The sequence below is a fragment of the Nomascus leucogenys genome, chromosome 22a (genome assembly GCF_006542625.1).
Source record: "Nomascus leucogenys isolate Asia chromosome 22a, Asia_NLE_v1, whole genome shotgun sequence".
Classification (NCBI taxonomy): Eukaryota; Metazoa; Chordata; class Mammalia; order Primates; family Hylobatidae; genus Nomascus; species Nomascus leucogenys.
The window spans coordinates 17240633-17267847 of record NC_044402.1 but is presented as its reverse complement, the minus strand read 5'-3'; the positions used below and the strand labels follow the sequence as shown (position 1 = coordinate 17267847).

The following is a 27215-nucleotide window of genomic DNA, read 5'->3' as shown; positions in this document are numbered from 1 at the left end:
AGCACCATTTGCTGAATAGGGTGTCCTTTCTCCACTTTATGTTTTTGTTTCCTTTGCTAAAGATCAGTTGGCTGTGAGTATTTGGCTTTATTTGTGGGTTCTCTCTTCTGTTCCATTGACCTATGTTTTTATACCAGTACCATGCTGTTTTGGTAACTACAGGCTTGTAGTCCAGTTGGAAGTCAGGTAATGTGATGCCTCCAGATTTGTTCTTTCTACTTAGTCTTGCTTTGGCTATGGGGGTTTTTTTCGGTTCCACACAAATTTTAGGATTTTTTTTTCTAGTTCTGTGAAGAAAGATGATGGTATTTTGATGGGAATTGCATTGAATTTATATATGGCTTTTGGCAATATGGTCATTTTCACAATACTGATTCTACTCATCCCTGAGCATGGGATGTGTTTCTATTTGTTTCTGTTATCTATGATTTCTTTCAGCAGTGTTTTGTAGTTTTCCTTGTAGAGATCTTTCACCTCCTTGGCTGGGTATATTCCTAAGTATTTTATTTATTCTTCCAGTGGTTATAAAAGAAGTTGAGTTCTTGATTTCATTCTCGGCTTCATCACTGTTGGTGTATAGCAGTGCTACTGATTTGTGTACATGAATTTTGTATCCTAAAACTTTACTGATATGGTTTGGCTGTGTCCTCACCCAAATCTCATCTTGAATTCCCACATGTTGTGGGAGGGACGTGGTGGGAGGCAACTGAATCATGGGGGCAGCTCTTTCTGGTGATAGTGAATGTCTCATGAGATCTGATGGTTTTAAAAATGGCAGTTTCCCTACACAAACTCTTTTTTTTGTTTTGAGACAGGGTCTCGCTCTGTGGCCCAGGCTGGAGTGCAGTGGTGCGATCTCGGCTCACTGCAAGCTCCGCCTCCCGAGTTCACGCCGGTCTCCTGCCTCAGCCTCTCCGAGTAGCTGGAACTACAGGCGCCCGCCATCACGCCCGACTAATTTTTTGTATTTTTAGTAGAGACGGGGTTTCACCGTGGTCTCGATCTCCTGACCTCATGATCCGCCCGCCTCGGCCTCCCAAAGTGCTGGGATTACAAGCGTGAGCCACCACGCCCGGCCCACAAACTCTCTTCTCTTGTCTGCCACCATGTGAGACGTGCCTTTCATCTTCCACCATGATTGTGAGGCCTTCCCAACCATGTGGAACTGTAAGTCCATTAAACTTTTCTTTTGTAAGTTGCCCAGTCTTGGCTATGACTATCAGCAGCGTGAAAACAGACTAAAACATTTACTGAATTCATTTATCGATCTAGGAGCTTTTTGGATGAGTCTTAGAGGTTTTCTAGGTATACGTTCATGTCATCGGTGAATAGCGACAGTTTGACTTCCTCTTTACCGATTTGGATTCCCTTTCTTTCTTTCTCTTGTCTGATTGCTCTGGATAGGACTTCTAGTACTACGTTGAAGAGAAGTGGTGAAAGTTGACATCCTTGTCTTGTTCTAGTTTTCAGAGGGAATGCTTTCAACTTTTCCCTGTTCAGTATAATGTTACCTGTGGGTTTGTCATAGATGGCTTTTATTACCTTAACGTATATCCCTTCTATGCCAATTTTACTGAGGGTTTTAATCATAAAGGAATGCTGGATTTTGTTAAATGCCTTTTCTGCATCTATTGAGATGATCATATTGTTTTTAATCTTGTTTTTGTGGTCTATCACATTTATTGACTTGCAGATATTAAACCAACCCTACATCCCTGGTATGAAACCCACTTGATCATGGTGTATTATCTTTTTGATATGGTGTTAGATTCAAACAGCTAGTATTTTGTTGAGAATTTTTGCATCTACATTCATCAGGGATACTGGTCTATAGCTTTTTTTGGAACAAAGCCTCCAAGAAATTTTAGATTATGTTAAATGACCAAACATAAGAATAATTGGTATTCCTGAGGAAGAAGAGAAATCTAAAAGTTGGGGAAACTTATTTGAGGGAATAATCAAGAAAAACTTCCCTAGTCTTGCTAAAGATTTAGACATCCAAATACAAGAAGCTCAAAGAACACCCAGGAAATACATCACAAAAAGGTCATCACCTAGGCACACGGTCATCAGATTATCTAAAGTCAAGACAGAGGAAAGAATCTTAAAGGTCAGGTGCAGTGGCTCACTCCTGTAATCCCAGCACTTTAGGAGGCCAAGGTAGGCAGATCACTTGAGGCCAGGAGTTTGAGACCAGCCTGGCCAATATGGTGAAGCCCCATCTCTACTAAAAATATAAAAATCAGCTGGGCATGGTGGCAGGAACCTGTAATCTCAGCTACTCGGAAGGCTGAGGTCAGAGAATTGCTTGAACCCAGGAGGTGGAGGTTGCAATGAGCCAAAATCACACCATGCACTTCAGTCTGGGCGACAGAGTGAGACGCCATCTCAAGAAAAAAGAAAAAAGAAGAATCTTAAGAGCTGTGAGGCAAAAGCACCAGGTAACCTATAAAGGAAAACCTATCAGATTAACAGCAGATTTCTCAGCAGAAACTCTACAAGCCAGAAGGGATTGGGGTCCTATATTAGCCTCCTTAAACAAAACAATTATCAGCCAAGAATTTTGTATCCAGCAAAACCATGCTTCATAAATGAGAGATAAAGTCTTTTTCAGACAAACAAATGCTGAAACAATTTGCCACTACCAAGCTAGCACTACAAAAAATGCTGAAAGGAGCTCTTAATCTTGAAACAAAACCTCAAATACACCAAAATAGAACCTCCTTAAAGTATAAATCTCACAGGGCCTATAAAACAGTAACACAATGGGGGAAAAAACAAATTATTCAGGCAACAACTAGCACGATGAATAGAGCAGTACCTCACATCTCAGTATTAACCTTGAATGTAAATGGTCCTAAATGCTCCCCTTAAAAGATATAGAATGGCAGAATGGATAAAAATCCACCAACCAAGTATCTGCTGTATTCAAGAAACTCATCTAACACATAAGAACTCATATAAACGTAAGGTAAAGGAGTGGAAAAAGATATTCCATGTAAACGGAAACCAAAAGCAAGCAGGAGTAGCTATTCTTATATTGGGCAAATCGGGCTTTAAAGCAATGACACTTAAAAAAGACAAAGAGGGACATCATGGAATGATAAATGGTCTAGTCCAACACGAAAATATCACCATCCTAGATATATATGCACCTAACACTGGAGCTCCCAAATTTACAAAACAATTACCACTAGACCAAAAAAATGAGATCGATGGCAACACAGTAATAGTGGGTGACTTCAATACTCCACCGACAGCAGTAGACAGGTCATCAAAACAGAAAGTCAACAAAGAAACAATGGACTTAAACTATACCCTAGAACAAATGGACTTAACAGATATTTACAGAACATTCTACCCAACAGCTGCAGAATATACATTATTTTCATCAAAACATGGAACATTCTCCAAGATAGACCATATGATAGGCCACAAAACAAGGCTCAACAAATTTTTAAAAAACCAAAATTACATCAAGTATTCTCTCAGACCACAATAGAATAAAACTGGAAATTAACTCCAAAAGTAACCCTCAAAACTATACAAACAAATGGAAATTAAATAATATGCTCCTGAATAATTTTGAATCAACAACAAAATAAAGATGGAAATTAAAAAATTCTTTGAACTGAACGATAATAGTGACACAACCTATAAAACCTCCAGGATATGGCCGGGCACAGTGGCTCACGCCTGTAATCCCTACATTTTGGGAGGCTGAGGCAGGCGGATCACGAGATCAGGAGTTCAAGACCAGCCTAGCCAACATAGTAAAACCCCATCTCTACTAAAATTACAAAAATTAGCCAGGCATGTTGGTGCATGCCTGTAGTCCCAGCTACTTGGGAGGCTGAGGCAGGAGAATTGCTTGAACCAGGGAGGTGGGGGTTGTGGTAAGCTGAGATTGCGCCACTGCACTCCAGCCTGGACAACAGAGTGAGACTCCATCTCAAAAAAACAAACAAACAAACAAAAAACCTCTGTGATACAGCAAAAGCAGTTCTAAGAGCATTAAATATATATTAACTCATAGCATTAAATGCCTATATCAAAAGTCTGAAAGAGCACACAGACAATCTATGCTCACACCTCAAGGAACTAGAGAAACAAGAACCAACCAAACCCAAACCCAGCAGAAGAAAAGAAATAACAAAGATCAGAGCAGAACCAAATGAAACTGAAACAAAACAAAAACAAACAAAAAGCTGGTTCTTTGAAAAGATAAACAAAATTGATTGACCATTAGTGAGATTAACCAAGAAAAGAGAATATCTAAATAAGCTCAATTAGAAATGAACTGGGAGATATTACAACCAATACCACAGAAATACAAAAGATCATTCAAATCTACTATGAACGCCTTTGCGTGCATAAACTAGAAAACCTAAGGGAGATGGATAAAATCCTGGAAATAGACAACTCTCCTAGATTAAACCAGGAAGAAACAGAAACTCTGGACAGACCAATAACAAGTATTGAGGCTGAAACGGTAATAAAAAAAAAACTGCCAACAAAAAACAAGTCCAGGACCAGATGGATTCACAGCTAAATTCTATCACACATTCAAAGAAAAATTGGTACCAATCCTACTGACACTATTCCAAAAGATAGAGAAAGAGGGAATCCTCCCTAAATCATTCTATGAAGCCAGCATTACTCTAATACCAAAACCAGGAAAGGACATAACAAGTACAGATATTTTCAGCTCTATTTTAAAATGTTTAAATACAACAAATTCAGTTCATTAAGTCTAAGAAAAAAAATGAGCCAGAAATAGACGAGCCTAACTATGAGTTCATTACAATTTCTATTTTCTAATATCTATACTTACGTCAAGATTTTGTGTCGTTTGACAGTTAACTGGCAACCTCATGTGAACATAATTGAAGAACAGAGGATAGGGAAAAATGTGTTTGAGCAATCAAAAATACATGTTAAAGTCAATGTTATAAAGTATATGCCCTTGACAAAGAAGAAATTTCTCCTACCTCTTTTATGGTTTTTTTTTCTTATTTTATACATACTTTAAATGAGTTTAGCGATTTGGTAATCCAATCCAAAGCAGATTAAAAGATGACAAATTAAAGGAAAAGGGCTTATTTAATAATAGCAAGTTGGCAGTAGAGGGAAGTGATGGGCAATTATTCTTTTTAGCAAAAGAGAACACATACATACAAACAAAAACCCCTTAAATAGAATTTACAAAGAATTACAAATGTATGGGAGTCTGGAGTTATTTACTAAAGAAACAAATAACTCCAAACATTAATTAGTCATGTATTCAACAACAATCACTGTTCCTAAAAGCAGAGTTAATATCCTTTATTTAAGACAGATAGAAGTTTATAAATTGTTTCCAAAACTTAGCACTCCAAATAGTCTGGACAAAGGAGTCAGCCTTGTTTATCAGGCAAAGTTAGTTATGAAGCGCTTCATTTCCCAAAGATAATTGGAAAATAACTTATTTTATATAAAGCTTTTCAGTACTCTAGCCAATTTAATTGTGGTTTCATTACTTCACTTACAAGTGCAAGCATATTTTCCAAAGCCAAACATGAAGGCTGCTTCCATTTCTGCTGTTTTGGTACCTGCTGTTATTTGTTTTTTGAAAGGTTTAACTAGTAGCATAGAAGCTAATTACAGTCATATGCTGCATAACAATGTTTTAGTCATCACACAAATGTCATGGTGGTCCCCTAAGACTGTAACAGAGCTGAAAAATTCCTATCATATAGTGATGTTGTAGTTGTTAAGTTGCAGTGCAATGCATTACTCACATGTCTGTAGTGATGCTGATATAAACAAACTTATTGTGCTACCAATTGTACAAAAGCACAGCACATACAACTATGTACAGTACATAACACTGGATGATAATAAATGACTATATTACTGATTTATGCATTTATTATACTTTTTATTTAGAGTGTACGCCTATTTATAAAAAAGTTAACTGTAGGCCAAGTGCAGTAGCTCCCACCTGTAATCCCAGCACTTTGGGAGACTGAGGTCGGAGGATCACTTGAGCCAAGGAGTTCAAGAACAGCCTGGGCAACATAGTGAGACCCCATCACAACAAAAAATACAAAAATCAGCCAGGTGTGGTGGTGTAGACCCAACTAGGAGGCTGAGGCAGGAGGATTGCTTGAGCCCAGAAGTTCGAGGATGCAGTGAGCTGTGATTGAGCCACTGCACCCCAGCCTGGGTGACAGAATGAGACCCTCTTTCAAAAAAAAAAAAAAAAACAGTGAACCGGAAATCAGCCTCAGGAGGTTTCCAGAAGAAGGCATTGTTATCATAGGGGATGACAGAGCCATGCATGTTACCACCCCTGAAAACTGTCCTGGAGGACAAGATGTGGAGGTGAAAGAAAGTGATATTGATGATCCTGACCCCGTTTAGGGCTAGGCTAATATGTGTGTCTTAGTTTTTAATACAGAAGTTTAAAAAGTGGCCGGGCACGGTGGCTTACACCTGTAATCTCAGCATTTTGGGAGGCCAAGGTGAGTGTATCACTTGTGGCAAGGAGAGTTCAAGATCAGCCTGGCCAACATGGCAAAAACCCACCTCTGCTAAAAATTAAAAAAAAGAAAAAAGTGGGGGGCGCTTGGTGGTGCACACCTGTAATCCCAGCTACTTGGGAGGCTGAAGCACAACAATGGCTTGAACCCAGGATGTGGAGGTTGCAGTGAGCCAAGATCACACAACTGTACCCCAGCCTGGGCAACAAAGTAAGACTGTCTCAAAAGAAAAAAAAAAAAGTTTAAAAAGTAAAAAACAAAACAACACTTTAAAATAGAAAAAAAGCTTATAGGGTAAGGATATAAATATTTTTGTACAATGTGTCTGTGTTTTAAACTATGTTATTACAAGAGTCAAAAGTTTAAAAAATTTAAAAGTTTGTAAAGCAAAAACGTTATAGTAAGCTAAGGTTAATTTATTATCGAAGGCCAGGTGTGGTGGCTCATGCCTGTAATCCCAGCACTTTAGGAGGCCGAGGTGGGAGGATCACCTGAGGTCAGGAGTTCAAGACAAGCCTGGCCAACATGTTGAAACCCCATCTCTACTAAAAATACAAAAATTAGCCAGGCGTGGTGGTGCACGCCTATAATTCCAGCTACTTGGGAGGCTGAGGCTACTCGGGAGAATGCTTGAGCCTGGAAGTCGAGGCTGCAGTGAGCCATGATTGCATCACTGCACTCCAACCTGGGCAACAACAGAGTGAGACTCTGTCTTTAAAAAAAAAAAAATTATTAAAAAATTGTGATATATTTAATGTAGCCTAGCTGTACAGTGTTTCTAGAGGCTACAATAGTGTCCTACTTCTACAGTGCAACTTCCTAGGCCTTCATATTCACTCACTGACTCACCCACAGCAACTTTCAGTTCTGTAAGCTCCATTCACGGTAAGTACCCTATACAGGTGTATCTTTTTAATCTTTTACATCACATTTTTACTGCACCTTTTCTAAGCTTAGATATGTTTAAGTACACAAATACTCACCATTGTTATAATTACCTACAGTATTCAGTACAGTAACATGTTGGACAGGTTTATAGACTACCAGGACTAGGCCACAGCATATAGCAGGTGTGCAGTAGGCTATACCACGTAGGTTTAAGCACTCCCTGTGATGTTCACACAACAGTGAAATTGCCTAACAAATTTCTTAGAACATTTCCCTGTCCTTAAGTGACACATGGCTGTATTTCCTCTGGGTGACGATGCCTGAGATTCCAATAGTTGCCACTAGCATGGTGTGGTACAAAGAGCACTAGATTTGCAGGCAAAAGGCTCAGCCTTTGAGTCCTGGCTTTACCACTCGCCAGCTCTGGAGTATCTCACTTCCTCACTGAGTCTGTTTCTTAATAGGGAAAATAACATGTACCCTTCCTTCCTCAAAATTGTAGTGAAGAACTTTATAAGTTCTGATTGTACTGATAATGCTGAAAAGCACTCTTATCTTTGTCATGGTACATATATTTAGCAGATAGGATCTCTTCAGGTATGATAGCAAATAGAACAAAACTTGAATCAAGCATGCTTCTTCCTTGAAAATATCACTATTCAAATAACAGTCAAACTAATTTCTTCCTTTAAAGTCTGAATATACCAGGACTTTTACTAAAAGAAAGGCAAAAACTTTGCTATAGACAGGCCCCATGTGCCTGAAATTTCAACTACTGCCTTGGTCTAGGATATCTTTCCAGAAGCACACATCCTCTCTTCCTTGAGTCCAAATCTTCTGGACTATGCATGTCCTGTTAATGGAGTTCGTTTAATTGTAACAGAAGTTTTCTAGCAGACTAGCCTTTAGTTATTGGCATTCAGTTCATGTCTTCTGCCACACTTTGTTATATAACTTCCCAGTGCTTTTCCTGATAATAAACTTTACCTCCACGTGGCTTCTCTTTCTCCACAGCTGCATCCACTCTCACTGGTGATCAAAGCAAATTGACTTGACCTGTGGGAAACTCATTCCAGCAGAAGTTGTTAAATCACTGAATCTTCTAGCATCCCCTAGATTAATTCTCAATGGTCACTGTAGAGAATTTTGTGAAACTTTCATTGTCAGGTGTGTTTACATTCTCCCTTCCTTTCCTATTTTGTTATGAACAAACATATCAGGATAGTGTTCAAAAAGTTATTCAATGATTTCTTCATAGTTGTTTAAAATTTTTTCATAGCTACTCTTCTAAAATTGTACAGATAACTGTGCCTGCTTTGTAAACTACAGTAAAAATAAAAGTTAAAACAAACTTGGCTTCTTTTCAGCACAATATGGTTGACTTACTTTACATGAATTGATGTTGACTGAGAACAAAGTGATTTGATAACCGAGTTTTTTGTTCAAAGCAAAAGAGAGTTTACAAATTTGAGCTGGGGAAAAAATGTGCAGCACCCAAATCACAGTCCTCTAAGGAGACATCAGCTATTATAAGCAGGTCCAAATCCTGTCAGAATGTAAACCCTTTCCTAATCCCTAAGTCATTTCTCGTCTAATTATTTTAAGAGTCTTTTTGGTTGTACTATTTTTAAAGTAGAGCAGAGGGACACACAAATTAGCTGAAGGGCTTTTAAAGCCACTGATGCATTGGGTTGATAAAAGTTAATCCCATCTAAAATTGCAAATATAATTTTATCCTGATGCCTTTCTTAGACTAGGCAAAAGTCAGAAGACTTTTCATCAGGAAAGAGATGAGAGAAGATAGCACTAGATAAAGTCTATCCCAGGAAGAGATCATCTAACAAGGGTAGTTAACAAGTATTAACCTAATTCAAGCCTGGAGCTTACCTTTACAGAGTCTGCCATAAATAATAAAGTATAGTACTTCTTCCTTCTGACAGATAGTGGCGGTCACATTGCCTCAAAGCAGGCAGCATTTTTTCCTTTTCTGTTTAATTCTAATCAGTTTTCTTCTATACTTGATCAAATAATATATATTTTACAGCCAAAGTGGTAATATGCAATATCATTATACTCTATTACAACTAAATGAAGACTCAAGAAAATAATCATGAGTACATCTTGGCCTTCTAAATTATTCTGAAATTATACTGAAGTCCAAGTAACTGAACTCCTCGTGTGGCTAGATTTTTGTTGTTGCTGTAGCATTTAACTTTCAGGAAGAGTCAAGCGATAAGCCAATTTCAGGGATTGAAAGACAGTAGGAGGCACAAACTGAGATCACTGTCCACATGGATGAACTGCTTATCTCTTTTCTATTTACTATCCTGGACAATCGGATGCTATGAATACGATGCCTCTGAAACACAAATAAATATACTCTATTTTTAACTGGACTAATGTTTAGAAAGATTCAGCTATTCATTCAATGAATATTGATTGAATACCTACTACATGTCAATCACTGTTCTTGGAACTAGGAATAGAGCATTGAACAACAGAACAAAATTCCTGCCCTCACATAACTTAATTCCAGTAGGGAAAAACAGACAAATAAGCAAAATATATATTATGCCAGATACTGATAAGTGCTATGGAGAAAGATCTTGAATTATAAGATTAAGACAATATCAACATGTTTTTAAAGAGTAAACTAGGATTAAAGGGGAAATTTTAGTACAGGCACGTGTCCCTTAATGATGTGGGAATGCATCATTAGGCTATTTCATTGTGTGAACATCATGGAGTATACTTACACAAACCTAGATGGTATAGCCTCCTACACATTTAGGGCATGTGATACAGCCTATTGATGCTAGGCTACAAACCTGTACAGCACGTTACTGTAGTGAATATTGTAGGCAACTGAAACACAATGGTATTTGTGTATCTACACTTATGTAAACATAGGAAAGGTACAGTAAAAATGCAGTATTATAATCTTATGGGATCACTGTCTTATAAGCAGTCTGTCATTGACCAAAATGTCATATGCAGCACATGACTGTATGTGTGTATATAGATATATATTACCAACAAGAATGACGGGGATAATTGAGATGTTACTGCACAAAGTTTCAATACAAGCAAAAGCTAATGTGCTCTATGTGCTACCATATAAAAGGTTGTTTAGTTTATGACCCACATAACCAAAGATAAACCAGAACTTTTTATTCTTCAATCACAGCCTGGGCTCATCACGAAAGGCAGCCAGCACTTCAATGGACTCATTGCCTCTACCTTTCTCCTTGCTTGGATGAAGAATCTGAATCTAGAAGCCCATCAAATTCATCTAACGGTAGTGCAAGCAGATATTGCTTTGGAAAATATCTCAGCAGAGAACTCTCCTGGGATGTATTTCATCACTCTGATACTTCCAACTCTGCCAGGGAACAAGCTCACCAAAGGCTTCTCATCAAATAGCTCTGCCCTAAACACCTCAGGGACTCCCCAACAGTGTCTTGCTGGCCTAATGACACTCATGTTCCTTCTCATGCTTATCTTTCTTTGCCTGACGTGAGTGCAAAAACCTATCTTAAGCAAGATAATTATAAAAATAAAAAAATTAAATGATAACAAATATCTCCAGAGTACTTACAACAACTACTGTCACATTTAGGAGGCCACTCTGTGCCAGGCTGTCATTATTAAGGGCATGAGCTCCAGAGCAGGCCACCTGTCACTTGTCAAAGGTTATAAACTAGGAAGAAAGATGCTGCTCAAGGAGTCAGAACTACTCTAGCTGTGGTTTCTGCCATGTAACCATGAGCAAGTCACTTAACACCTTTGTGTCTCAGTTTTCCCATCAGTAAAATGGAGACGAGCATAACAGTGCCTCATATATGGGATTTTCGTGAAGATCAAAATAAGCAAAAACATTTAAAGCAGTTACAAAAGTGTCTCATGCAAACAAGCGCTCAAGTAATATGAGATCTTCTTATCATGGTTTTCTAGTCCCTTTAAACAGTATAAAATTTCATATTACATTTATTTAGTAGAGGAGATCCTACATTTAAATACTTCCTTCACTAATAGGATTCTATCTTTGGGAACTTTTCCTTTTCTTTCCTTTCTTTTTGAGACGGAGTCTCACTCTGTTGCCCAGGCTGGAGTGCAATGGCACAATCTCGAATCACTGCAACCTCCGCCTCCCATGTTCAAGCGATTCTCCTGCCTCAGCCTCCTGAGTAGCTGGGATTACAGGCATGCACCACCATGCCCAGCAATATTGTATTTTTAGTAGAGACAGGCTGTCTCCATGTTCATCAGGCTGGTCCCGAATTCCCAACCTCAGGTGATCCGCCCACCTCAGCCTCCCAAAGTGCCGGGATTACAGGCATGAGCCACCACGCCTGGCCTTCTTTCCCTTTATTTCCTTTTAAAGTAAATAGACAATATCAACACTTGGATTGCTTTTCTTTTAGGAAAATGGCAATGGCTCCATGGAAAAGCAGAATATTGAGAGAAAAGTACTAAAACAAGAGCTGGAAGACCTGAATTCTAGCAGGGGGCTATCACCAACTAGCTGCCCTAGCCAGGCATTAGTTGTATAGCATCATACAGAGAAATCTGCATGCTATTGAAGGGTAGCAGACATTATACAAATAATAATAATACAATTTTAGACATAATCACTATTAAACATGCTTCATTTTTCTGTTATCATACTGTATAGTTTAAGTGTTATTTCCTTAAGTCACTAAACATAAATTTGACTTCAAAATAGGTGTCAATCATAAAAACACAGGCGAGTCAAGCATGCAAGTGTCTACATATTATTTGTAAGTGCAAAATACAAGGGAATGAGAAGGTTATTTTCTAGATATTTCATACCAAACTTGCAGGAAGAGAAAGGATGTTATGGTGAATATCTTAATTCTCAGCAGTGTAGCTCTGAACTCAGTTGCCTGACTTAACAATAATACCTCTCCAGTGATTTTTCTCCAACCCATTATTATCCCTCAGTACATTATTCCAACTAACAAATTTACATGATGAAACAGAAAGTGGAAATGGCTAAAGAATACTAAAAAAGAGCTGCCAGTTAATGAGTGTCCTATGGATGCTATCGGTCTTTGGTCCACTCCATCAATGAGATGGTGGGAGGAAACAAAGTTGATTATACACAGGGTTAAACATACGTAAAGCAACTAGCACAGGGCATGGCATATGGTCAATACCCAATACATAGCTGTCATTCTTACTATTACATGCAGCCATATCACATACAAAAGAGACAAATCTCAGGGAAGTTGGTTTCCTTAGTTCACACAGGTAGTCTGCAGGGATTTGAACCCAAGTCCATTGAGCACCAAAACTTTACCTCTTTGCTTCCAAAACCCCACTTTGCCAACTGTAGTTGAATCAGATGGTATAAAGTTCAATGTGCTGAAAATTCACTTGACATCGAGATTCATTCGACAAGTCAACAAAGTCTGAGCCATGTAAGTAACTGTAACATAACAAGTTGTTTTTATTTTTATTTTTTTCTGGAGACAGGGTCTTGCTCTGCCACCCAGGTTAGAGTGCAGTGGCATGATCATTGGCTCACTGCAGCCTTGCGTTCCTGGGCTCAAGTGATCCTCCCACCTCAGCCTCTAGAGTAGCTGGAACTACAGGCATATGCCACCATGCCCAGCTAATTTTTTAATTTTTTTGTATAGATAGGGTCTCACTATGTTCCCCAGGCTGGTGTTGAACTCCTGGACTCAAGCAATCTTACTGCCTCGGCCTGTCAAAGTGCTATGATTACAGGCATGAGCCACCTTGCCCGGCCAATAAGTTGTTTTTAGATTCACATGAGCTTGCTACTCAGCACGAGGTTACCCATATATTTTCTTAGCCTACTCAGTCAAAACTTACTTAAAATAACAAAACTACTCTGCCCCATTTATAAATCTCAACACTATACACCTTTTAATGATCATATTTGGGTAATCTACTATAGAAAGTGGTACTAACCCTTGATAGGAAGTTATTTCTACTACATGCTGACAATCCTCATGAAGGATTTGTGACATACATAGTTTCTTCTAGTAATATTGGCATCTTAGGCAAAAATTTAAATTGCCTCTGTACGTTCTGTCAATTCATTAAAAGATAAAGGAAATCTAAGTGACGTTTGTTTATGAACAAATTGCTCAGAGAACTGAATAGGAAATATTTGCTAAATTGGCATACTGTTAAAAGAATGATGAATCCTTGTTAATAGAAAAGAAAATGCCATATTCACATAAGGTGTGTATCTGACAAGAAGAATGATACAGAGGGCTCAACAATTGGCCTGGGAACTTGATTAATGTATAAAGGAAGAATGAATCATCCATTCAATTCCTGAAGATGCGTCACATACCTGCTGCCTAGCAGGGAAGACAGACATGGATCTACCATCAGCAGTACAGTGGGGGAATTCCCACCCATGACCTCCCCTCTGTCCCCCTGAAAGGGGCTTTTTCCTTAATAGTAAGTTCTCCCACTGAGGAATGAATGGCCCTTCCTGAGACCTAAAGATGAAGGCCAAAGAAAAAAAGGGCATTTGTAGCAGAAGGGTCAGCGAGGAGAGGAACTATATTCAGAGGCAAATTATTATTTTTTAATCATGAAGGTCTTGAATTGTTCACAAATATTCCATCCTTCCAGTGTCTTTCACTCTGGGAAGTAGAAGACCAGGGAAGAAAGATCCTGCTCTGTGACAAGGGGAGAGAAAGGGAAAGACTGCCTTAACCAGGAAGCCTCCAGGCCCACAGCCTAGGCCCATGGATGGACTTGGGGGAGAGAGTGGCTATGAACCACCTGAAATTGTATACAAAATTCTGTGTTTTCATCAGATCTCAAAGGGGTCCATGACCGCCATAAATTTAAAGGTCAAAGTTTGAGCAGAAGTCTGACATAAAATCTCAAATCCTGGGTCTTTTGCTTATTAGCTATGTAATCACTCAAACTTTTCATAATTTTAGTTCCCTAATTTGAAAATGGAAAAGATAATGCAACACCTAACTCATTGTGAAGATTAAATGAGGCAAATTAAGCTTCCAGCACAATAATGCTCATTTACCCAAACGAAGACAGCAGAAAGTCAAAGTTTCTAGACATATTAGAAGGAATGGAATCTGAAACTATACACCAATGACAGTGAAAGCACCTAGAGCCCCCAAAACACCATCCGTTCCCTCATGTCCACCATTTTGTAACTCACCTTACAAATCTCGAATAAGTAAATTCATGCTTAATTCCACATGGTCCTGAGACTACACTACTGTGACAGACTGATGGTAAGAAAATAAGGACATCTGGTATCTCAAGGGAAAAATCCAATACTGGAGGGAAAACATCTTAGGCTACTAGCCTTTAAGTTCATTAGGCACTAAGCCTAGGTTGAATAATACTCCATTCTTCAAATAAACAGGTTTCCAAATTCTGCAATAACTTGTGATTATAGAATAGACTTTAAAATGCATATCCTTCATGTTTGTATGTGTAATTTCCATACTTATTTATATGGCTAATTCTTAATTTCCTAGACCAAAGAAGAAAAGTAACAGAAAACCTAAACATCAAGAAAAATCCCTGATCATTTATAATTGGTGTTAGACTTGGGAAAGCTTTCTCTATCTAGGTGACAGGCCAACCAACCTAACATTATATTTGCTTCAGATGGTCCAATAGCTCTAACTGAAAATATTCACAGATTCTTGTCTCTACCTCAGTCTTATTTGTTTTATAACATACATACCTAAATGAATAACTATTCGGCCCAAAAGATAAAAAAGTTTCTGGGTACTAGACTTTTATTTTACACATATATCAGCTATTTTTAGAGTCCAAATGAAAACAGCTAGTACACAAGGAAATAAGCATGAAATTCTTGATGTCTACTCAGATAACCGTCAAGATAAGTTCAGTGGATATTTGGAATACCTAAGACACTAATTTAAAATAAAACACTTTGATGGCCAAGAACACTTTCTAAAGTCGTGCTGGAGGGTTATGGTTTGCGTTATATGCTTGATTCCTCTCTAGTCTAACAAATCCCCTAGCGAAAAAATATCCCCATCTGCCATAAGGTGCTATGAGAAGTATCTGTTCAAAGTCCAGTGAGGAAGCTGACACTCCCTTGACACAGCAATCTTACCTCAGGGAGCCACTACAACTAGATCACTTTCTAAGTGTTTCAGAAGAAGCTCCAAAGTGAAAGAGTCTAAAGAAAAGGGTGCTTTTCTATCTGTATACAAAACTTTGGAAATGTTTAACTCTCCAGGAAATAAAATCAGAGCAAACAAAGGCTGACTTAATTGTACTGCTGTCCATGTTTATCAATCTAAATTCAAAACTAAACTCTAAATTTTTAAATTAAGTAAACATTTATTCAGCAACAACATACTGTAAGGTGCAAGGCGCTATTCCAGACCCTGGCAATGCTCCAGTCAACAAGAGTCCTACTTTGATGGAGCTTACATTCTATGGAACAAAAACTTGACGTTGTGTGTAACACACTGAACGCACAATTTAAAAAACATTTCGTAAAGATCTATGATAAACCAAAGCCTATAATTAAGAAATGAGAGGCCACTATATACATTTTGCTAGACTTTCATCTTCAACAAAATACCCTGGAGGTAATTTTTAGCAGTGGCTCAGTATTTAACTCAACTTCAAAACAATAGTTATGTATGAAGGCCATATATGGGAACAACAATAAAGAGGCCCCAGCATGCACACACCCACCTCAGAAACAGCTGAAAGAAAACTGTCCTCTAAGTTATAAAACTAACACAATATACCATAGCAAAAACATGAAAAAAATAACCTTGAAGAGACTTCCATGGTTTCAGAACTTCCCCATATCCTGAGGATTAAAAACTTTTTAGACCAGGTGCAGTGGCTCATGTCTGCAATCCCAGCACTTTGGGAGGCCAAGGTGGGTGGATCGCCTGAGGTCAGGAGTTCGAGACCAGCTTGGCCAACATAGTGAAACCCTATCTCTACTAAAAATACAAAAATTAACCAGGAGTGGTGGCAGGTGCCTGTAATCCGAGCTACTTGGGAGGCTGAGGTGAGAGAATCGCTTGAACCTGGGAGGCGGAAGTTGCAGTGAGCCGAGATCGTGCCATTTGCACTCCAGCCTGGGCGAAGAGCAAGACTCCATCTCACCAAAAAAAAAAAAAAAAAAAAAGAAAAGAATTCCTATGAAGAGAATTTGGTCAGTTACTACAACACGGGGATAGGAGTCACTAATAACAATAATATAACATCAACAACAATGGTAATAAAGATGAACACTTATTGAGAGTTTCCCAAATACCAGGTCCTTTGCTAAATGTTTTACATTTAACACTGAATCCTCATAACCACTATCAAGTAGGTACTATTATTATCCCCAACTTACAGATGAAAAATCAATGAACTTGGGAAATTAAGTGATTTAATAATTACTTAAATGACAGCACTTGGATGCAACCTAGCTGTTTCTGACTACTGCAGACTGTCTTAACCACTTTACTAAGCAGCCATCTCAAAAGGCAACAGGCACTGAAGCACCACTGAAGCACCGCCCAGAGGAAAGGGTGCCCTGACTCAAAGTAATTTGTCTGGTCCTGGAGACAGCAATTATCTGCTTATAAAAATATGTACTTTTTCTTTTCTTTTCTTTTTTTTGAGACAGAGTCTCACTCTGTCCCCCAGGCTTGAGTACAGTGGCGCAATCTCGGCTCATTGCAACCTCTGCCTCTCCGATTCAAGTGATTCTCCTGTCTCAGCCTTAGCCTCCCAAATAGTTAGGACTACAGGCATACACTACCACATCCCGGTAATTTTTTTGTATTCTTAGTAGAGATGGGGTTTCACCATGTTCGCCAGGCCAGGCTGGTCTTGAACTCCTGACCTCAGGTGATCCGCCCGCCTCGGCCTCCCAAAGTGCTGGGATTATATGCGTGAGCCACCGCGCCCGGCCGACTTATGAAAATATCTATTTTTCAAGGCAACACCTCTTCTGATTCCATGTTCACCAAGAAACTTCTGGTTTGTTCTGGTTCCCATGTGCCCTAACTATAGGAAAATCTTGGCCTAGGCAGAAGGCACACATACCTGGGACCCTTGGCAGTTCCTTAGTGCTTATAAATTACTAAACTTGGGTCCTGGTTTTACACATCATTTTTAGCAAGCTAGATTAAATCAGGTCTTCCTATGACATGACATTTTTGAGCCTGACTCTTGCACTCTGGACTGTGCTGATTCCATCAAGGTGATGCTCCAGGCAGTGGCCATGCCCAGGTGGGACCCTCTTGTCTCACCACCTCCTTCAAGCCTCTACAGCATATACTTTTAAAATTGGATAGAATTTTCTAGCTCCCCTTAAATTCCATAAGGACTCACAGCCTCTCTTGAAAAAAATATTTGAAACTCCGAAGAATGATAGGCAGGGAATTCCAACAGCTTTGAGAAACTACTGCTATAATGAACAGCAATATTTTCCTAAGGGAATAATTCATTTTTCCCATTTTTAAAAGTTACTTTGGCTCATGCCTGTAATCCCAGCACTTTGGGAGGCCGAGGCAGGCGGATCACGAGGTCAGGAGATCGAGACCATCCTGGCTAACACGGTAAAACCCCGTCTCTACTAAAAATACAAAAAATTAGCCGGGCATGGTGGGGTGCACTGTAGTCCCAGTTACTTGGGAGGCTGAGACAGGAGAATGGCATGAACCTGGGAGACAGAGGTTGCAGTGAGCCGAGATCACTCCACTGCACTCCATCCTGGGCAACAGAGCGAGACTCTGACTCAAAAAAAAAAAAACAAAAACAGTTAACTTTCTGTAGTTCAAATATGGTGAATTTAGAAGAAAGTTAGCAACCTAAGTTAACTATATTGGATACATGTGTATTAACCATGTTGCTTTTAATTTAATATAAAATATCTTAGACACTTGTAAAAATATGAGGGCTAAAAATACAAACAAACAAAAAAATACCCATATACCCAGTGTAAGAAACACTACTGATATAGCTGAAACCCCTGGGTATAGTGTTATAATAATACTATTGTGCAGCCTTTGTAACTGTCATTATAGGGCTGGGCACGGTGGCTCACTCCTATAATCCCAGCACTTTGGGAGGCCAAGGTGGACAGATCACCTGAGGTCAGGAGTTCAAGACCAGCCTGGTCAACATGATAAAACCCTGTCTCTACTTAAAAAAAAAAAAAAAATACAAAAATTAGCCGGGCGTGGTGGTAGGCACCTATAATCCCAGCTATTGGGGAGGCTGAGGCAGGAGAATCGCTTGGACCCAGGAGGCAGACGTTGCAGTGAACCGAGATCGCGCCATTGCACTCCAGCCTGGACAATAAGAGTGAAACTCCATCTCAAAAAAAAAAAAAAAAATTGTCATTATAGAAGTGAAATGGCATTCAATTAAGCAAGAGTAAAGACTTTTCCCTCCATTTATATTTGGACAGTAGCAAAGTTTTTCACCCAAATCTATATGCTATAATTCCAGATTTGCTTGATGGGAGAACACTGCAAGAAACCAACATACTGATATTTCTTGGTATGAATCACACAGAGACTATATGTACAAACTAGAAACACGTGTGACCCCACTCAGATTATTTCTGAACAGTCATGTTAAGATTAGGCCTGACGCCTGAGCCATCTGTTTATATGCTACAGAGCAGAGCTTCTGGGGCTTTCAAAGGAAAAGTTTGCTATACAAACTTTCTACCCATGACTGTTACTAAATGTTGGAAATTGTGGGACAGACTCTCCAAGGGCAAAACATTTTCTAGGAACCATGCCTGTTTCCTCTTCTGTTAAAAATCAGGCTCAAAATATACCCACAGCTATATAAAGTTACTTGTTCCCTGAGACTGGTAACTTCTAAAAAGGGATGGCAATTTCTCTGGACTTATTAAAAGAAGGAACGCAATGCCTGTGGGTTCAGTTCTCCCTGTATTTACTGAACACATTCCACACCTGGTATAAAAATAAATAAACCACAGTTCCTCAAGAAGCTGACTCTCTAGGCGTTATAGACAGAGCTGGTGCATGAGGAAGAAAATTACAGGAAGAAGAAACCATAACAGGAAAAAAAAAAAAGTCGAAGCAAGCAAAGTAAATAAATAAATAGACTATGCCACTAAGCCAGGCAAGGTGGCACATGCCTGTAATCCCACCTACTCAGGAGGTTTAGGCAGGAAGATAACTAGAGGAAACAACTCCCAGACCAGCCTGGGCAACGTAGCAAGACTCCATTTCAAAAATACAAGTTAAAAAAAAAATTAGCTGGGTGTGGTGGTGTGTACCTGTAGTCCCAGCTCTTGGCAGGCTAAGGCAAAAGGATCACTTGAGCCTAGGTGTTTGAGGATGCATTGAGCTATGATAGTGCCACTGTACTCCAGCCTGTGTGATGGAGTGAGACCCCATCCCTAAAAAAGAATAAATGCAAGTAAGCAGGGACTGGTTACTGAGGCCTGCTGCTGTGGTTTTCTTTCTTCTTCTTGGGCAATTTCATCTCAGTTTCCTTCCAACACTCTCCCCTCCTCTAATCTACCATGAGGGGTCTGCGATGTCCTCTTTTTCTCCCCTGGAGAGCCTCATACCATCTTCTGGCTTTAATGAAGTCACTTAGGCTGATACTTCCCAATATCTTCCCTCCAACTTGGATCTCATGCCTGAACTCCAGATCAGCAAATCCATCTGTCTATTCAACACCTCCAACTGGCAACTTAAACTCAGTATTTCTAAAACCGAACTCACCACATGCTCCTCCTTGCCCCTAATAGATCTGCATTTCCTTTCACGTTTCCTCTCTGTTATAGCCCCACCATCTACTGAAAACCTGAATATCAACCAGGACCCATGCTAACCCTTCCCTATGACTCGGTAGGTCCTGAATATCTCCAGATTCCAACCACCTGTCTCCAACCCTATCCAACTCCAGGTGGCAACCATCTGTACCTGAACCACTCCCCTCAAATCATTCTCCAAAGGGCTCACTCTTCACAGAAACAATAGTACCACACCTGTTTACACCCTTCGTTAACTTCCCCACTACCCTCAGGATAAATCCAAATCCTTTAATAAGAAATCCTCATTGTGTGGCCCTTACAGTCAGCCTTTCCTCCACGTACTTCAGGCTTCAGGCAGACCAGCTGCCTCTGCGTCTTTGGCCCTGTGCAGTTCTCTTTGTTGGAACTCTTCCAGCCCTTGATAGGACTCCCTTGCCCCATCCTCAGGTCACAGCTCAGAATCAACTTCACTGAGCAGCCTTCCCTTTGCTGCACCTCCCTCTGGCTATAGCACACCCTCTACTTCCCTTATCACAGTATGCATCATGCCTGTTTTCTTATTGGCAACAACACTAGGGTGAGCTTCCAAGTATGTATGTGCTTGGCACTTATGCGTCTTCAATACTGAGTGATCATATAAGTGATTGGATGGTCACCAGGAGCAAAGTTCATCTATTCCTGACTTTTTAGGTGGAATAACCAGTTTCTCTAACTTTCCCTTACCCCAGAACCAGGTAGCCAAAGGTAGGGAGGGTCCTAGGTTTAATTAGAGACCTTTCTTCACAGGCCTTGCATAACATTTTACATTTAAGACATTATATAGATACATGAGTACTCCATAACTTCCTACCAACTAGATTAGGGGTTTCCTGGGCAAACCTCCCAATCAGTACTCCAATAGACTAGTTAGCAGAGCTTATGACCTTATGCTACTCTGAGAATTAGGTGTCACAGTTATCCCCATGGTTCAGATGGAGAACTGGGGCTCAGAGATATCACATAACTTGCCCAAAGTAACAGAAGCAGATGGTGAGGAAACTAGAACTCAAACTGAGTTCAGGCAATATGTCTCTAGAACCTTGATCTGGCCTGTAAGAATATAGTCAATGAATTTTCTGTTTACTCAATGAACGTTGAAAGAATGAAGTCAGGAACCGGACATGGTGGCACATGCCTATCGCAGGAGCATCGCTTGAGCCTAGGAATTTGAGACCAACCTGGGCAACACAGCTAGACCTTGTCTCTAAAAAAAAAAGAAAATGAACAAAAAAGAAAGAATGAAGTCAGTAAACTGTACTAGAGATCAGGATGACCCTTGGGGATATATTAGAAAATGGAAATTTGAACAACCCAAAGTGTATTCACATTTGATTCTGGATTACGTTAGGGGGGAATATAAACATATTCAAAATAAGCACCATCAGTTCTTATAGGGCACCCCAAGGGAAGACTTCTTGCTCTAATCTATTCCTGCTTCACGACGAGGGGACTACAGGCTCAACTCAGACATCCCAGCCAGGGACACACAGTGAGTGGCCAGTGGGCTAGAACATACAGCCAGCATGCGCGGGCCAGAGAAGCCTGCAGTGTTTGTTGTTGTTGTTTTTGAGGCAGAGTTTCACTCTTGTTGCCCAGGCTGGAGTGCAGTGGTGTGATCTCAGCTCACTGCAACCTCCACCTCCTGGGTACAAGCGATTCTCCTGCCTCAGCCTCCCCAGTAGCTGGGATTACAGGCGCCCACCACCACGCCCAGCTAATTTTTTTTTTTTTTTTTTTTTGAGCTGCTGTCTTGCTCTGTAGCCCAGGCTGGAGAGCAGTGGCACGATCTCGGCTCACTGCAGCCTCTGCCTCCCACATTCAAGCAATTCTTCTGCCTCAGCCTCCCGAGTAGCTGGGACTACAGGTGCCTGCCACCACACCCTACAGGCGCCCACCACACCCTACAGGCGCCCACCACCACGTCCGGCTAATTTTTGCATTTTTAGTAGAGATGGGGTTTCGCCATATTGGCCAGGCTGATCTCGAACTCCTGACCTTGTGATTCGCCCGCCTCGGCCTCCCAAAGTGCTGGGATTACAGGCGTGAGCCACCCGCGCCCGGCCTGCAGTGTCTTTAGGTGGCTTACCTCCCGCAGCTCCAGCCTCTGGGCCACGGCCTCGAGGCTCTCCTGGCCAGTGCTCTCCACGGACAGGGTGAACTCCACAAACTCGTTATTAAGCAGCTGGATCCGGGCAACCAGGCAGCTCTTGCTGGACACCGTGTAGCGCCGGGTGCGTTTCAGTTTCAACCCAAATGGCAGTGGCATCTTCTTCTTTCTTCAAGAGTGGAGGAGCAAAGAGGGAAAAGCTACCCCCACCAACCCAGTGGTAGTGACGCCAGGAGAAAGCGATCCTCTCCGGATGGGGCGAGCACTGTCCGGCCTCCAGTTGCTCAGCCAGCAGCCGCTGCCGCCATTAAAAAGCAACGGAGTCTCCAATGGCCCGAGGAAGACAGCATTGACGCCAGCGCTGGGGAAAGAGGAACGCCGTTAGGTGAGCAAAGATAACGCTGGGCTTTACTTATATAAAGAAAAGCCAGTCAAGCTGTGTCCAAAGAATAAACCGTCCCTCTCCGCTGGAAAAAGAAGGCACTAACAGGACCCGGGAGGCAGGGTGGAATTTTATTTGAGTTGTGTTGGGCTCAGGGTCAGACTCCACCCTTCACTGTATCCTACAAATACGGATAGCAAACTGGGCCATCGTCAGGATTAAATGAGATAATGGCCAGCACTACTATAATTCCAAATTTAGTAGTTAGTATTCGTGGTCCTCTTCCTATTTTGGATAAGGTGTTGTTTTTTCATAGGTAACTCTTTCAGGTTGTAATACTCCAAATGTCAGAGTTCTTTAGTCCTTAAGTGAGAAAAGTGCAAAATACCCCCCAAAAGAGCTAGGTTCCAATCCCAATCCCTTTAGAAAATTAACCCTGAAGGCAAATGGGAGGAATAATCCCCATTAAGAATGGCAGGTGTGTGGTTCAAACGCGGTGAGGTGCCTAACAAGCGCTTGTGGAAGTATTTACGTCATCAAATTGATTTACTGATAAACATCATAAAAGACCCAAAAACGTTCGTTATCCATTTACCACTAGAAGAGTGGCAGTTCTGAAAATCCAGACCCCGGCCCCTGTCCAGGGTGGGGACGCCCAAACAGGCCTTCACCTAAGCGGAGCCGCGGCCCAGAAGGGGAGGTGGGCGAGGCCTACCACGCCATCCTGAATTAATGAGCGGCCGGGGGGCAACAAACCCAAGAAGCCCACGGGGCCTTGGGGCACTCAGGCCCCGGCTTCTCCCGCGTCCTCCCCTTGGGAAGAGCACGCGGCGTTGCCAGGCCAACCAGTAGACTCGGAGGCCCCGGAACCCTCTTTCTGCAGCCGCGTTTCTGGACGGACGGGCTCTAAAAGGACCGGTCCCTTGGCTACCGAAGGGAACATTTAAAGGAACCAGCGCGAGCCCTACTGGCGGTGGAGAGGTTGGGCGGGCCCCGTGGCATGCCCGCTTTGGAGCCACAGTACCTCAAAATACGCTCCTTACAACGTGTTTTATAGAGCTCCTTACAACGTCTCGCTATGCCACCCAGGCTGGAGTGCAGTGGCGCCATCGTAGCTCACCGGAGCCTCGAACACCTGGGCTCAAGCGATCTTCCCGCCTCAGCCTCTCGAGTAGCTGGGACCACAGGTGCGCGCCACCACGCCGGGCTCTAACAGAGTTTTTAACCAGACCTGTTGATGGTAACTTCTGGGCCGAGGCAAATGGGGGCGAGCACCAGCTGGGGATTTTTATGTCAGCTGGATTAGTTTTTTCTCCCTAAACGAGTCTACAAAATCCCGCATATTTCCAGGGTCCTGAGACGGTTCCCCACCTTCCTTCTGCGCAGAGATTGCCTGCTAGGGATCAATCACTTAGCGAGACCCAGCTATAGCTGGCTACGCTGAGCTCCGGCCCGGGGCCGCGCGGAGAGGCAGGATGTGCTCCCGACCCTCTCATCTGGCAGACAGAACCCAGGCTTCAGGAAGAGAAGCGGCTTTCGCAGTTTCACGCTAGGACGGGCTGAGCTGGGAATCGATCCCAAATTCCACACTCCCAGTCCTCTGCTGGGTCCTGCTCTCCTGACTGCGTCTCAGGCCCAGAGGTGATGGGGCAATCAGGGTTAGGGAATGGCAGACCTGGAGAAAAGGGTTCCGCTACTACCCTCGGCTTTGCCAAACTTAACATTTTGAAATTCCATTCCACAAATGTGTATTGCGTCTCTGGGAACAAAACAGCGGAATGAGCATCGTGAGAAATCTAAGACGAATCCCTAAGCCGTCGCTGTCTTTAAGGAGATTACAAACATGCTATAATTACATACAGAGCTGTATCTCTAATAAGGACCCAACCACGGTTTTATCTGGCTAGTTTTTTTGTTTGTTTGTTTTGAGCTCTGGTTATTCCCCATAGCCAGGAAAATCAAAATATTAAAAACAAGGGATAGGGGAAGGCCAGAAGAAAAAAACAACGCTGGAACTACCTAAAGCACTGTGTTAATTAACAGCATTTGCTGAGTGCCTTCTGTAGGTAAAAGCACCATACTATCGAGGGAAACAGTAAATATTAAAAGATATGGTTTCCACTTCCAGTAGTTTTAAATGCTCTTTGCTGTTTCAGGGGTATAAACGAAGTAAGTAAAGCAAGATGGAAAAAAATTAGCAAATGACAACTTTAAATAATAAGCTTTTAACTAGAAAATTGATAAACCAAGAGTGTAAATATTTAAGGATTATAAATATGCATACTAAACACCCTTTCATGAGATCAGATGGTGGGTTTCAATTTTATATAAAAATTATGGTAACTGGAAACTGGGCGGATTAGGTAGTGTAGACGAACAGACAAGATATTGCATATGTGTAGAGGAAAGATAAATATTTGTATTAGGTGCCATTCAAATATGGTAGTCTTTTCACTACATAGAACTATGCCTTGAAAGCAATAGATACTACACTGTATAACTTAATTATTAAGCTCTGATTAAGCAAACTCAGTAAAACTTTCAATTGTCCCTCAGACTTGAAATGTATTACTGCATCAGGGATAAAGGAAAAGTCAAAGTTATCTCTTATTTTGGTAGATGAAATTGAAAAAGTTGCAGTGTGTGTGTACATGGTGCATCGCCCCAACAAGATCTATCCATAAGAATGGCTTGCTTTTTGCTTATTTATATAAAACCCACTATGTTAAAACAATGATTTAGTTTAATAATTTACAAATTTATCAATGATTTACACATCTTAATTTTCAGTAATATGCAGTATTTGTTGCCAAATGATGTAATACAAATATGAATGTCTTAGGATAATAAAACCAAGATGAGTAGAAATTTAAGAGTTCTTTGGGGAGGTCTGTTTCAGGTATAAAATAATATGCAATAATATGAAAGTGATTGGGTCTGGAATTATTTACTAAAGTCAACATAATTTATAAATAGCTATTAAAGGAAAACTAGGAGATAATTTTGTTTCTCTACAAAATCTTTGTTTTGTGGTAAGTAAACGGATACATACTAGATTATGCTTCAGTACAAGTTTACGAAAGGCAGTCTGAACTATTTGTGAATTCATTTTAATTTTCCCTCTCTACATCCCTTTCCAAAAGTTCCTCAAATACACTTTACTTCTCAATCTTACAGCGTTTCCCCCTTCCTATTAAGGTCCTCACCACATGTAATTTTGCCAACCTTGCTTTAAAATAAAATAAGCACTAAAAGGAGAGAGTATGTGACATTTTTAGAATAATATCTATAGCTATAGCATTAAACCCATGTTTCTCACGGAGAAAACATCTGTGCGTAGATGCTCCAGAATAAAATGCCCTAGAAACAAAACGGACTATATTGAGAGTAAAATTACTGTCGTATCCCAAACTTAAAAAAATAAATAAACTGTCAGCAACTATTAGGCATAGAGCAGTTGTCACTTGGAGCACATGAATGTTTTGAATGTGTTTGTGAGCATACGCTATTATTATAAGGCTTTCTCAGCAAAAAAGAAAATAGGACGAGCATGCCAAGAGCGGCCAATCTAATCAGGATTTGCAGAAATCACAAGTCGGAATTTGCAGATCCAAGAATTCTTTTTTCCAGAGTAAACACTCTACTCCCAAAACAAACCCAGGCGTTACCAAACAGTCCTTCCCTGCGCCCCTTCTCGCCAAAGTTATCTGGCGAATTTCACGTTTACATATTCTGAGAGGCACAAATATGCCTAACACATTTAAAACCCTGATCCAGAATTAACCCGCAACAATCGGCCAGGGCGTTCAGAATAGAAGTTCAAGATTCCTTTTAGAAATTACTCAAGTACATGAGAGCGAACCTGGAAAAGCAAGACTTTTCTCTTTGTTACGCTTCTGCTACGGGTCTGGCCGCCGCGCCCCATTCTCCTGGACTCCGGGGCCGCGGGCGCGCTCCGGGGTCCGGGCGAGCAGACACACCCCACCGCTCGTGCCGGCGCCCGCCCCTCCCGCCGGCCGGGGCCCGCGCCCTCACCTGCTCCCGCTCCCGCATCCTCGGGACCGCGCGCCCCGCTCAGCGACCCGCCTCCCGGGGCCCCGCCGCGCGGCCGCCGCAGCCGCACACGCACGCCAGCCCGCGCCGCGGCGCGCTCATGGGGCTTGCACGCCTCACTTCCTGTCTCCAAAAACCCGGCCCGCAGACCATTCCCCTGGGCAGAGTCCGGCGGTGGCGACGGCGAGGGGCGAGGCCTGGAGGTGGGACCTGCCGGCGAGGAGCGCCGCACAAAGAAGCCCTGAGGGGGCGGCGGGTGGCAGGAGGACCGACAGACTGTCGGACCGACGCGGGACGCGCGGCCGGAGCAGCGGGGCGGCCGGGCCCGGGCGTCCCTCCCCCTGGGCCGGGCGGGCGGATCCGGGGAGGCGGCGGCGGCCAGTGACTTCAGAGAGTTGGAATGCGGGCAGCCGCGCGGGGGAGGCGCGGACAGCTGCG

General features: G+C 41.6%; 1 protein-coding gene across 1 annotated transcript in view; it reads right to left on the bottom strand.

Annotated features, from left to right (window-relative positions):
• Window positions 1-26810, bottom strand: part of PTPN21 (protein tyrosine phosphatase non-receptor type 21) — an 88843-nt gene extending 62033 nt beyond the window's left edge. Inside the window, exons 1-2 of the mRNA XM_030802431.1 lie at window positions 26760-26810; window positions 22322-22703 (exon numbers count right to left, since the gene is read on the bottom strand). Coding sequence (XP_030658291.1) covers window positions 22322-22501 — 180 coding nt within the window. The 5' untranslated portion in view covers window positions 22502-22703; window positions 26760-26810. The remainder of the gene's footprint in view (window positions 1-22321; window positions 22704-26759) is intronic.
• Window positions 26811-27215: the final 405 nt, after the last annotated feature.